The 13868-nt window shown below is 42.8% G+C and overlaps 1 protein-coding gene across 1 annotated transcript in view; it reads left to right on the top strand.

The window, feature by feature from the left end:
* The window catches only part of LOC146633419 (protein kinase C beta type), a 92806-nt gene that overhangs the window by 55828 nt on the left and 23110 nt on the right, over positions 1-13868 (top strand). The window contains exon 9 of the mRNA XM_085352224.1: positions 3456-3599. Coding sequence (XP_085208350.1) covers positions 3456-3599 — 144 coding nt within the window. The remainder of the gene's footprint in view (positions 1-3455; positions 3600-13868) is intronic.

The following is a 13868-nucleotide window of genomic DNA, read 5'->3' as shown; positions in this document are numbered from 1 at the left end:
ACTGTAGTTTTAAATCTCATGGACATTGACAGTACAGCAAAGTAATTCAGTTATAGATTTACACACATTCTTCCAATCTAAGCTCAAAGAGTCATGCTGACAGATTTCTTTCATTTACTACAGCAGCATTTCTTTACCATGTAGAAAACCTGAGACATAATGTTACAATTGCTCTTCTTTGTCTTACATTAAGGTCTCTCATTGATTGAATGCGTAGTTAAACCTTTTACACTGACAGAAATTGGAGTTTCACCAGTTCGGCCCACATAAGATCAAAGTGGGCTGTATGTAGCCCGCTGTATAAAACGAGTTAGACATTCCTGCTTTAGACAGAGTTAGTGCGAGAGAGCGGCATTACTCTGCAGGCTTTGCCTTCAGCATGCTCCGCTGCTCGCAAACACCTTGACTGTTCCCGCTTGTTTGTGTGTCTGTGTGTGTTTGCGTGACAACAGATGGAGACAGATAGAGGCTTTTATCCATTGATGAGCTGAGAACTGTATGGCGTGCACCACACGCAGTGCAGGGAGCCGCAGAGCAGTGGCAGTGAGGAAATTACTGCAGCGGCACAGGACAAAAAGTGCAGAGACCGTCAGTGTGGATCATCAGTTTAAGATAAGATTGGAAAAAGATTAGATGTGCTCTGCCTGTACCTCTGTTTCTGAGCGAGGAGGCATGTATTAATTATTAAAGATTAATATACTAAGAGCATTTTAAAACTGAAGCGCGGCTTAACAAAGTAGAGAATACGATTAAAATTCTTACAAGGGAGATAAGACGAGAGGGAATGACAAGGTCGAGACAGAGAGATGGTTAGAAATGAAGAGCGAGCAGAGGACTGACAGCTGCTGATACACACGAATAAATGGAAAGTTAGAGACAAAGGCCAAATCTATAAAGATGAAGGTGAAAATGAAACAGAATAAATGATAAACGAAACACAACGAGGAAGATTTCTGTCTTTCAACACATTTTGATTGTTTCACAGTAAAATTTAAAGGCATGGAGTTATGTTTACGTCTGGGGCTTCAGTATCTTAAAGTCAGTAATTATTTGTGTGCGCTTAGTGGTTTTTATATAAACTGAAAAAAAAAGATAAAAAACGATCTTTCTGGTTTTTGCCAGTAAAGGTTGCAAATGCAAACACAAACAAATATCATACTTTACACATGAGCACTATGTAGAAGTCTTTTTGCCACACTGTGTTTTAATTTTGCAGTCAGACAAAGGAAAACAGTGGTACATGTCACTGAAACCGTAAATGCTTTACTTAGTCCCTAAGGACCCCAAAGCACTTTACATTCAGTGATGGCAAGCTGGGGCGCACTGACAGAGGTGAGGCTGCCGGACACTGGCGCCACCGGGCCCTCTGACCACCACCAGTAGGCAACGGGTGAAGTGTCTTGCCCAAGGACACAACGAGCCGGGGCTCGAACCGGCAACCTTCCGATTACAAGACGAACTGCCAACTCTTGAGCCACGATCGCCCCGTAAAACCGTGACACGATCACAATTACTGTGAGTGCGTGCAATGAACTCACAATCTTTGTTGCACCAAGACAGCAATAAAATGACAATAAGCTGGCAACAAGAGTCAGTCTGCTACCAGTTGTGACTGAATGGGGTCAATTTAGCAATTACATGCAATCTGTTCATGATAATACAGAGATTAAATGTGATAAATCAGGGAAAATCTCAAATATATTCACATTACCTCCTTCATTCAGAGGAAATTTCACCAAGCATAGTTATCAGAAAGAGGGAAAACGTGGCCCCAAGGAGCAGACTCACAGAAATGGAGGACATTGAAAGGGATTTTATTTACAGTGAATCAACAAATTAAAGTTAGTGAGGCACGACTGGTGCAGATTTAGTGGGATGATCTAAAAGAGGGAAAAAACTGAGTTAGAAATAAAGGAGCTTCTGTAACTAAATTAAACAAAGGGAAAAGCAAATGGTGCTTACTCGTCACACTGTTGTGCAAGAGGGAACAGAGGGGTTACCAAGAGAGGCCAAGATGGGGAGGCGAGATTGCAGGCAGGCAGGTGAGTGGGGAAGCCAAGTGGGTTACTCCAGGAAGCTTAAGGTTTGTAATTCTTCCAAATATGGTTTCATGGGTCTGGAGAAAGTAAGACTAAACTAAAGTAGCACAGGAAAAACAGGTTTATAACTTGAAGCAAAGGAATAGGAGAAACACTAGAGATCCTAAAGGTTACCATAAAGGCTGCAATAATGATCTGGCAAAGAACTGCCGCTCCGTTGCCGCCCTGATAAGGGAGATCAGACACAACTATGTGAGGCAAACCATCCCCAGCCTGTCCAGACTCACAATGGTCAGTCTCAGGGCGTTAGGGCGTTTTCACACCTACAGTTCGTTTACTCTGGATTGAATCAGTTGATGAGTTTGTGAACTTGTAGCTTTTCCCCATGGTTTGTTTTCTTTTTGCAGAGAGAAAAATCCAAGTGAACTCTAAGCAAACCAAAATGCGTCACCACTTACTAGATGAGAATATTCAGTCTGCTTATTGGCCAGCTGTGTCTGGGCCGGGAGCAACAAAAGTAAATACAGGAAGAAGGTTCTGTGTTCTGGAATACTACAAGCATGAACATGGAGAATGTTCATTCCACAGCTAGTTGCTAGCTCATACAGACGTTTGGACATCTATACTACCTCCTACATCCCAGAGTACAGAGCATGCATGGCTCCAGGAAGTTATTAGCTCAGACTTGAAACGTACACCCGGTAGTTGGTTTGGATCGAGGTCAGATCACATTCACACCATAGATAAACTGCATTAAAGTTCATTTGGAACCAAACCATCTAAAAGGTCTCAGTGCGGTCGTTTTGGTCCACACCCAAGTGCGATTACCGTGTTCACACCTGCACAAGTGAAACACACCAAGGGGGAAAACAAACCAGATATCAATTTAAACAGAGTAAACACTGCAGGTATAAAAACATCTTCAGAGTCGGACCTAATTGTTTGGTGACCTGGGGTTGAGGGTGTCGCATGTTCTGAGCGACCGGTAACTTGTTATAGTGAATGCAAAAAGCATTCTATGCAATCACCAGGAAGCCACGACAGCCTGGAAGTTTCCAGAAAACTAGAGCTACTGTGACTGGTCCATATTATGTAATTACGGTTTTAAATCATATAAACCATTAAGAGCAGATCTTTAATTCTCAGTTGTTAGGTCTTATAGTCATGCTTACTAATCTGTCTCTGATTTGATCTTTGTTTATGGCAATTATGCAAGTGTTTTCAAAATTACTAATAGTATTCATTAACATTAAAATGCTACAAAAAGCACTTCTTAATTAAGTCCAGATGGCTCAATAACACCAACATCCTCATCCTGACATTTTAAAAAAATATTAGCTCACTATGAAATCCTGGATTTCGGGTGCCAATTTGTTTTGCCTAATTTCTCCTTTATTTTCTCTCACCCCCATCTAGAGGGCTAAAATTGGTCCGGGGAAGAACACAGAAGGGAAGTCAGCCAACGCCGCATCCCGGTTCGACTCCAATGGCAACCAAGACCGCATGAAGTTGTCTGACTTTAACTTCCTCATGGTGCTGGGCAAGGGCAGCTTTGGCAAGGTAAGACGTGATGTTTAAGTGTGTGTGTGTGTGTGTGTTACTGTTTTTGATATTTAACACCATCGACTTGGTGGGGATGCCAGATGGAAATTAGCCTGCATGGCTAAATCTGGCACATTTGTATTATATACCCTTCTGCCAATTAATATTTTCACTTTTTAAATAAAGTAAACAAAAAATAAACATTTTCTATGGGATACAAGGTACAGTCAAAAAGAACAGCGGCCTCACCCTTAAAATCCAAAAATCAGCACAATCATAGCTTAACAACTTGCTATACAGTGGGGGAAAAAAGTATTTAGTCAGCCACCGATTGTGCAAGTTCCCCCACTTAAAATGATGATAGAGGTCAGTAATTTGCACCAGAGGTACACTTCAACTGTGAGAGACAGAATGTGAAAAAAAAATCCATGAATTCACATGGTAGGATTTGTAAAGAATTTATTCGTAAATTAGGGTGGAAAATAAGTATTTGGTCACCTCAAACAAGGAAAATCTCTGGCTCTCACAGACCTGTAACGTCTTCTGTAAGAAGCTTTTCTGTCCCCCACTCGTTACCTGTATGAATGGCACCTGTTTGAACTCATCATCTGTATAAAAGACACCTGTCCACAGCCTCAAACAGTCAGACTCCAAACTCCGCCATGGCCAAGACCAAAGAGCTTTCGAAGGACACCAGGAAAAGTATTGTAGACCTGCACCAGACTGGGAAGAGTGAATCTACAATAGGCAAGCAGCTTGGTGTGAAAAAAATCAACTGTGGGAGCAATCATCAGAAAATGGAAGACATACAAGACCACTGATAATCTCCCTCGATCTGGGGCTCCACGCAAGATCTCATCCCGTGGGGTCAAAATGATCATGAGAACGGTGAGCAAAGATCCCAGAACCACACGGGGGGACCTGGTGAATGACCTGCAGAGAGCTGGGACCAAAGTAACAAAGGTCACCATCAGTAACACACTACAACGGCAGGGAATCAAATCCCGCAGTGCCAGACGTGTTCCGCTGCTGAAGCCAGTGCATGTCCAGGCCCGTCTGAAGTTTGCCAGAGAGCACATGGATGATACAGCAGAGGATTGGGAGAATGTCATGTGGTCAGATGAAACCAAAGTAGAACTTTTTGGTATAAACTCAACTCGTCGTGTTTGGAGGAAGAAGAATACTGAGTTGCATCCCAAGAACACCATACCTACTGTGAAGCATGGGGGTGGAAACATCATGCTATGGGGCTGTTTTTCTGCCAAGGGGACAGGACGACTGATCCGTGTTAAGGACAGAATGAATGGGGCCATGTATCGTGAGATTTTGAGCCAAAACCTCCTTCCATCAGTGAGAACTTTGAAGATGAAACGAGGCTGGGTCTTCCAACATGACAATGATCCAAAACACACCGCCCGGGCAACAAAGGAGTGGCTCCGTAAGAAGCATTTGAAAGTCCTGGAGTGGCCTAGCCAGTCTCCAGACCTCAACCCCATAGAAAATCTGTGGCGGGAGTTGAAAGTCCGTGTTGCTCGGCGACAGCCCCAAAACATCACTGCTCTCGAGAAGATCTGCATGGAGGAATGGGCCAAAATACCAGCTACTGTGTGTGCAAACCTGGTAAAGACCTATAGTAAACGTTTGACCTCTGTTATTGCCAACAAAGGTTATGTTACAAAGTATTGAGTTGTATTTTTGTTATTGACCAAATACTTATTTTCCACCCTGATTTACGAATAAATTCTTTACAAATCCTACCATGTGGATTCATGGATTTTTTTTTTTCACATTCTGTCTCTCACAGTTGAAGTGTACCTCTGGTGCAAATTACTGACCTCTGTCATCATTTTAGGTGGGGGAACTTGCACAATCGGTGGCTGACTAAATACTTTTTTGCCCCACTGTATATTATGCTCCCTGTGACTTTGGCCTCTTAATTTACATGTAGTTTAAGTCGATACATGAGCCAGCTATCATGGACACAGAAAACCTTGTTTTTTCTATAACTTGTGTGCTATAGCGAATATATCTGGGAGGCTCTTGTTTGTCTGTGTGTTTGTTTGTTTGAGCATCAGAGCTTTGCTGTATAACTGCAAACAGAGCTTACAGCAAAGGAAAGAAAACATGGCCAAAAAGAGGAGATGGAGACAGAGGGAATCAAAGGTGATGAAGCACGAGTAGGGCGAGGTGGATGAAGAGAAAGAGGTGAGGAAGATGATGCGACAAACAGGTAGGCGATGGAAGAAGAGAGGCAAGAGATGTGAGGCATCGCGACAAGGTTGACGTGAATAAAATGAGCGAGAGGTAAAAACGTTGGACTGAATGAAAAGCGGGAAAAGGCGGGGGGCGGGGGGGGGGGGGGGATGTTAGAGTGATGTGAATGAATGAAAATCAAGGCAAGAAACAGAAAGAATGGGAAGATGCTGTGAAAGCCAGACAGAGGGGTAGAGCAGCAGGGTGGAGGGAGGCCGAAAGTGACATAAAGAGCACGAAAGAGAGAGAGAGAGACCATTGTCTGAGTATCAGACTTGTATGCCGGCTGCCTGTTTCCATGGTAACAAGCATTTAAAGCTACACTGATGCGTCATTGTAATGGAGCCTGAGTTGAAGCGCGATCATTACTGGAATACCCAACTCACACAAACGCAGACTGCTGAAGCATGCAGAGATGCACAGCTTCAGCAGAAGACAAAGTGTACACACACACACAAGCAAACACACACATGTTGGAAAGCACATTCCTGCAAATGTAAATCCAACAGTCATTTTAGTCTGTGCTATGCAGACGCACACACGCACCAGAACATTTTGTGAGACGAGTCGCTCACATGACGTGTGTGTCACTTTAAAGGTTCCTGAGTGTGCGTGGGAGGCTGGTAGGACCTGCTGCCACACAACCGGAGTAACACAATACTGCTGCAAACACTTCTCTGTGATTATAGGACACATGTGCAGTCAAGAGGGCACGCTTCATTTTGGCCTGCCTCATCATTCTTTATACGCATGCATCGCGGCGTAATAAGAGCTGGAGTTGTACAGACACACAAAAATAACTTCAAGTTTACAGCTGCTGCTTCCCAAAGGCAGTTGGTGTCTCATTTTCATACGGCGCCACAGCAAAAACAGGCATTGCTGTGCAGAATAATGAATTTTAGCAAATTTTATGATAGCCAAAAGCAAAAATTGTCATTACTGTAAGGTCAAGGGTATCAAACATGAGGCCCAGGGACCAGAATCAGCCCAGCAAGGACTCCAATTCGGCCCACTATACAGCTTCAGAATAATGAAGGAGGGCATAACGCTTTTTTGGACATTTATCGTATAGTTTCATTGGTTCGGTCCACTCAAGATCCAAGTGTGCTGCAAATGGTCCACAACATAAAATACATTAAGGACTTATATTCTGAGAGTTTGTAGCCTCCTTTTTTTGAAAACACTGTAGAATAGACAGTAAGGCGTGAAGATACCACAGGGGGGACTGACACAGTTCCCCGGGTGGGCTCCCTGCAGTAGCCTTTGAGCATACGGGTGAGGAATTGTGTTAGGATACATGAATGTTCCCTTTAGTTTTTTGGTGGGACACAGTAACACAATACCAGCAATAACACTTCAGCTGAGAGATGCATGTATTTTTAATCGCTGTAAAATCATTTTTGTGTTGCCAACATCCTTGCCTGGATTTGTGGCAATGGCTACAGTGTTGAATTATCCCTGGAAGCACAACATCAGGAATTATTTAAAAAAAAAAACATCTCTGCACTTTCCATACTTTGCGCAGCCATCCAGTGGGCCTGGTTTGGAAGCTCTAATAGGCCACAAACCTCATGCTTGACAATCCTCTAGACCAGCTAAGACTGTGTGGTAGTGGGCTATTACACAACAAATTAGTTCTTGGTTACAGTTTCCCCCCTTTCTCCTCACAGAAGACACTGCAGCCTGAGATTTGCTGTACACAGAAGAATAATTATTGGAGTAATGAACAAACTGATGGTATTTAAAAAGAAATGTTCTTCAAGCCCACCACACAAACACTGTAACTAAAGCCACTGCAGACATGATCCAAATGCAAAAGGAAGTCTTAAAAGTTTTCATTTAGGTTTTCTTGGAACACTCAATGCCTCAGTGGAAACAACAGCTGCGTATACTATATATAATAAATGACCGTTTTTAATGATACACACAGCCCACTGTGATGCAGCACAGTGCAGATTCTTGCAGGGCAGCATTCATTTTGCCTGGATAAATTCACTGTGCAAGGTCAGCAGAGAAAACACAGCGGCATCATTTACGACACATGACAGCTAATATCCTCGAGACGGCTTTCTGGCAAACGACCCTGAAAAACTTCCCAGGGTGCAAACAGTGACACACATGCTGCAACCGGTCTATGAGTGGATCAGACACCAAACATCCTTGTGGTCAAGCACAATAACTGGGAAGGTGAAAAAACAAGGATAATAAATGCGGAAGTTAAAATGTGTAATCGATGGTGGTGTAATGATGCCAAAAAGATCATGTTGTTACTGTCTGACCTGTGCGTTTTATGTCTTTCTCCTGTGCTGGTCTTGTCCTTGTGGTTGTATAAAATGAACTTTGGGCCAGATGGTGTCCTTCCTCTCTGTTTCAACTCTATAAAGTTTGTATTTACATAAAGTCACGCTGCCACCATATGCACACACGCACACACTCAGTTGTGTTCAACAAAGTATACTACCAGCTGAAGTTTTTAAAACTGGCAGCTGTATAACCAAAAACGCATATTAATACCCTGATACGTGCTCACGCACACACCCGTCTACATGTATAACTGCGTCTCTTTGTCCATATGTGCTGCACTCCCCACAGAATACCGAACCCAGTAACCTCTCTGCATTATCATACCTGAATATTTATAAGACATAAACAGCAAAGTTGCTAAGTTTCTCATCTCAGAGGGGGAAAGCGGGAATAAGAGGTCACTCTTATTGCTCCATTCTTAAAGAATTTAGAGAGAATAACGAGTGTGACATCAATGTGTTTGCACCGCGAAGCTGATGCTCATTTCCTGCCTCTAAATAATGAGTAAGAAGAAGTAATTTTTTTTTATTTCTTACGTCTTTGTGGTATATGTTTCTATTTGCAGACATACAGCCTGTAGAGATCAAGCTTGTGTTCTTTCTCACGGCTGTGTCTGTTAGCCTCAGAGGAATGGTCAAGTGGAATTTTGGTGACTAGGTTCGCCCTGTGGTTTGTGCAAATTAAAATCGAATGTTTAATAATAGATATAAATGCACAATACAACTGAATGAAAAACAACTTCTTGAGGTCACAGAAGTCATTTGGCCTTATGGGAACTGCACATGGCAAACACCGCAGCCTTTCCACAGCATTCTAAAATGTAAGTTGGTGCCTTTGCCCTTATTCCAAGCAAGAAATCATTGAAATATCTTCACTACTAAGCAGAGATGGGCAGCAATGCGTTACAAGTAACACATTACTGTAATCTGATTAATTCTTAAGGTAATGAGTAAAGTAATTATTGCAAAAAAGTAATTAGATTACTCTTACTTTTCCGCAACCACGCTGTGTTACTGCGTTACTTAATCGTGATTTTTGTTTGCGAGAGTGTCTCATGACAATGACGTACGAGCGTGTGACGCCCGTGGCAGCAACAGACGTGTGCAGATCAACAATGGATCATATGGAGTGCAGGAGATAGTACGACCATGCAGCATTTAAAGCGTGGAAGTACTGACATTGCTTTGAGTTTGAGTCCCTAAAAAGTGACAGAAACATTAGCATCCGTTGTACAGTCTGCGTGGAAAGAAAACTTCTTTTTACAGCGAAAAATTAAACTTCAAATCTGAGCAAGCACCTAGCACGCTTCCACGGGAATGTGAAATTCACAGAGCGAACCTCAGATCCCCCAACTGACATACCGCTGCGGCACCAGGCAAACCTCCGCGTGCTCCACTCTTGCTAAACAGGTGAAAACAGATTTAAGAGCAACAGGATTTAGTGCTGCTTGTTAACTCAAAAGACACGACGTCGTACTCTCATTCACAGCGCTTTATTCGTTCCGCCATTTTACATACCGACCACAACAACAACACTTCGCGGGCAACCGTACTCTCGCGATAAAACAGAAAATAACAAGTTAACAATCTCCCTCTTTCTTAAAAAAATAAAATAGGAGTATAAACACACCCCAGTAAACATTTGTATACACACCCCTGTAAACATTTGTATACATATATGTATATATTTATATAAACAAAACATTTCAAAAGTGCTTAGCTTTACTTAAAGCATACTATCATTGCACACAATAAACAATGGTACATTTGAATGCAAAGACAACTTTGTAGACAAAGGATTACAGTATCCAGAGTCCTTCATCTAGCGCCTTTAGAAGGGTTAAAGGTGAAACTCCCTTTTTCGTCAGACAATCAGCAAGTTGAGATTTTGAATCTGACCAACAAACCTGTCTGATTTTCTTGCCTTGTATGAGCTCTTTAATGCTGCTCATTTCTAGCCTCAGTCTCTTCTCTGTAACCTGCTTAGTAGACTTGAGTGCATCAAACAAGGAATGATTATCAGTTACACAGATCAAAGGAAGAGCGTTTAGACCAGTGTTACCAGTTGTAAGCTCAGAAAAAAGTGTTGCCAGGAAGACAGCACTGTCTATTCCATCTGACATGGCAAGAGTTTCTCCTGCCAGTGTACTTCTGACCACGCGCCTGATTTTTTTAGACTGCCAGAAGAGAGGACAAAACTTTCCTCCTTTACCCATAAGGACGATTAATGCCCCTCCTTGAGTACCGCCATCAGGAAGGTTGCCAAATGAAGCATCACTGAAAACAACCAATGCCAGATCCTCACTGTTACCCAAGTGCTGAAACTTAAGAGTCACTTTCTCTGCCTTAAGTTTACGGATAACTTTGTTCACTTCATGAATAGACTGTACAGTTGCATCTTTGATATTAGATCCAAGGCTACATGTGTCAAACATAACATCAGGCCTTGTTTGTTTGGCAACCCACAAAATCTGTCCTATTTTTGACCTGAGTTGCTCACGTTCTGTTTCACTTAAGGGAGCCTCCCTCTGTACAGCCCGTGCTGCTTGTAGCTGAACCGGTTGTAGGTTGTCAATGTAAAGTTGTTGATGCACCTCTATTACATCATTAACTGTACAAATGTCCATACCAACATAAGAAAAGCTGTCATGTTCTTCACGGCCCACAAGGAAGGTAGATTTCAGTACAGGAATGATATGAGTTGCAAAGTGACTTGAACCAGCCCAAAGGAAATCATCAACGTGACATGCAAGCACTCCTGTAACCTCAGATTGTTCATTCTGCCAATAGAACACTGCAGGATCAACCTGTGATATTTTACCACCAGTTTTGAGCATAATGTCTTTGACCTTATTGTACCAATAAAGTGAAGCATCTGCAAGTCCATAAACACACTTTTTCAGTTTCCATAGAACATTGTCCTTGCCAGCTTCAGGTGGGGGACGAAGATAGATGTCTCTTGACAGTTGCATTCCCTGCAAGAAGGCAGATTTAATGTCCATTGAATTTACTCTCCACTTGTTTTGACATATCACAGCTAGCACCAGTCTGAGGGACTCAGACGCACACGTTGGAGAGTCTTTCTGTAGTTCTTTAGTATTTACCTCTTCAAACCCCCGTGCCACAAGTCGAGCCTTTGGGACAACACCATTAGTAGTTTCTTTGAGTGTACAGACCCATTTAGTAGACACACATTTTTGACCCAGGTCTTTCACTTCATCAAACACACCATTACTTTGCCAGCTCTCAATCTCCTGCTGCTTAGCAGAATCAAAGGAAATATCTTTTGTTATGAGTACATCTGCATCTCTGTTTTCAGCTTCAGTGCAAAGACCATCAACAAGTGACATGTCTACAGCTTTCTTTTCACCTTCACTACCATCATGCTCAAGATATTGCACATTGTACCAGTTTTTGTATTGCCCTTTTGCTTTTCCCGCTCTGCCTAGCACTCTGGCTGTGTGTTGAACACCGTTGTCTCTGTTGGTAAAAGCAATCAGCTGTCCTGATCTTAACTTTACATTTGCAGAGACATGATCAGTGGGTGTAGAGGGCTCATTTGCAGTTTGTGTGACAGACATGTTTTCTGTAGTGTGTGTGACAGACATGTTTTCTGTAGTGTTAGTTTCTCTGTCAATAGTGATGTCTTCTTCCTCACTAATACTCTGTTCACCATCGGGTGTGTCAGTGTCATCATTTTCAACTGCGTCTTTGTTGTCATCATCAGTAGTACTGTGTGGTATTTGTTTATCTCCAGTCTGTGAATCCACTTTAGTCAATCTTGACTGGTGTACTCTTACAAGAGTCCCCCCATGTCTTACAAATACAACAGTTCCATCCTGCCCAATAACTACACCTGGACCCTTCCACTCTGTACAGTCGACTCGTTTGTAGTATACTTTATCTCCTGCCTCATATTTGTCATCTGTAGGCCTAAGTTGTTTGCGTAGTGCTCTCCTGATCCTTTCTGAACACTCTGCCTCAGTAAATGCTTTTCTGGAAGCATGTAATGCTGAGATATGTTCAGCTACTCTTGCACTTACAGTTGTGCCCTCTAAGGCAGGTGGCTTATCCATCAACACAGAAGGAAGGTTGGGGTTTTGGCCAAACACAAGTTGATGTGGACTATAACCATGTACATTAAGCATACTGTTTTTGGCCATAAGGGCCCAGTCTAGCGCAGTGTGCCAGTCACATCCTCGTTCCTTTTTTACCTTCAGGAGGATTTCTGTAAGTGTCATGTTATGTCTCTCCAGTAGTCCGTTGCTCCAGGGACTATACCCCGCCGTTGTTTTTACCTCAATGTTGAAGTTTTCAGCCATGTCCCGAATGTCTGTGTTGTTGAACTCTCCGCCGTTGTCTGTGTAGAGCCGTCTGGGGGCACCGTGAATGCTTATCCAGGTGTGAATGAAGGAGTTGACGATCTCTGCAGCTTTCTTTGTCTTTACGATGCTGCCAGCACTGAAGCGTGTGAAGTGGTCGATGATGTGAAGGTACCACACATTGGGCTCCAGCTCATGTAGATCCATCGCTACTGTCTCATTATACTCAGAAGCCAGGGGTAGACCAACAGCAGGTCTCGGCTTGGTTTTGCAATATTTCTGACAAATGTCACAGTCACGAACTATCTCTTGTAGAATAACTGCACATTGTTTATCTGTATTGCCAGAGCTTTGGATGAGCCTCAATATCCTCTCTGCAGATGCATGACCAAACTGCTTATGAAGTTTCACAAGGACTTTCTGTTTCTCTTTTGTAGACATTTCAGCAGTTACCATGAGAACTTCATTTTCATTGCAGCTTTCTGTAGTATTTTCATCTCTAATGTCCACACAATAGTGTCCCGAACTAGTGAGCTCTAGGGGAACAGGCTGCTTGAACATGACAACACTGTCATTCTCCATGTCTAGAACAGTCCCTGCTTTCTTGAGAGACGTTTTGCTCAGTAGTAGTGGAATGTCAACAGGAACTACTTCACTTTCAATGTCACATTTTGCTTGTCCAATTTTTGCTGGAAGTTTCACTTTTCTGCTGGAATACACTACAATACCATCCCCAAAGCGAAATGGTCTGGAGCTGGGGGTTTCTGATTGCAACAGCTTGTTTACTTGGCCTTGGCTGAGGTCACGCATGTAACTATCTAGCCACTTCTGACCACAAACTGTACGTGTACATGCAGTATCAATAATGGCTGACCCCAGTGCCTCAGTCAGGAAGATTTCAGAGTCTGTCATTGAGGCTTTAGTATACAAGGTAATGTTACACTCCTCCACTTTCCCATCTTCAGTTAGCTTTACTTGGTCACCATTACGATGAGGACAGTCTTTCGCCCAGTGGTAAGTGCTCTGACAAATAGCACATCTTGTTCGCTTGCCAAACTTGTCAAGTGGGTTGGTACCTTGTAGTGGTTGTCGCTGTCCACTCTGCGACGAAGTACCGTTGTTTCGTTTGTATTTGGGACCTTTTTGTTCCGTAAGGAAAACTGCTTCTTGGTTCAGTTGAATTCCGCTGAAAACTCCGGTTACTTTCCCTCCGAAAATCCGTTTCAGTGCAGACTTCATAGACGCAAACGTTAAGTCCGTGCACGCTGTCAGTGCAAGCTGTCGACTTTTCTCATCAAGACAAGCTGTATCTAGAAGCTTAAATGCTAGCACAGCGTCAGGCAGCGTCATGTTGTACTTTTTCATCCGGTTATAACGCTGTTCAAAGTCTATAATGTAGTCTGCCATGG

The sequence above is a fragment of the Diplotaxodon limnothrissa genome, linkage group LG4 (genome assembly GCF_057381915.1).
Source record: "Diplotaxodon limnothrissa isolate DT_005_m linkage group LG4, D_limnothrissa_male_GT1.1, whole genome shotgun sequence".
Classification (NCBI taxonomy): domain Eukaryota; kingdom Metazoa; phylum Chordata; class Actinopteri; order Cichliformes; family Cichlidae; genus Diplotaxodon; species Diplotaxodon limnothrissa.
This window is presented reverse-complemented; position numbering and strand designations above follow the sequence as displayed.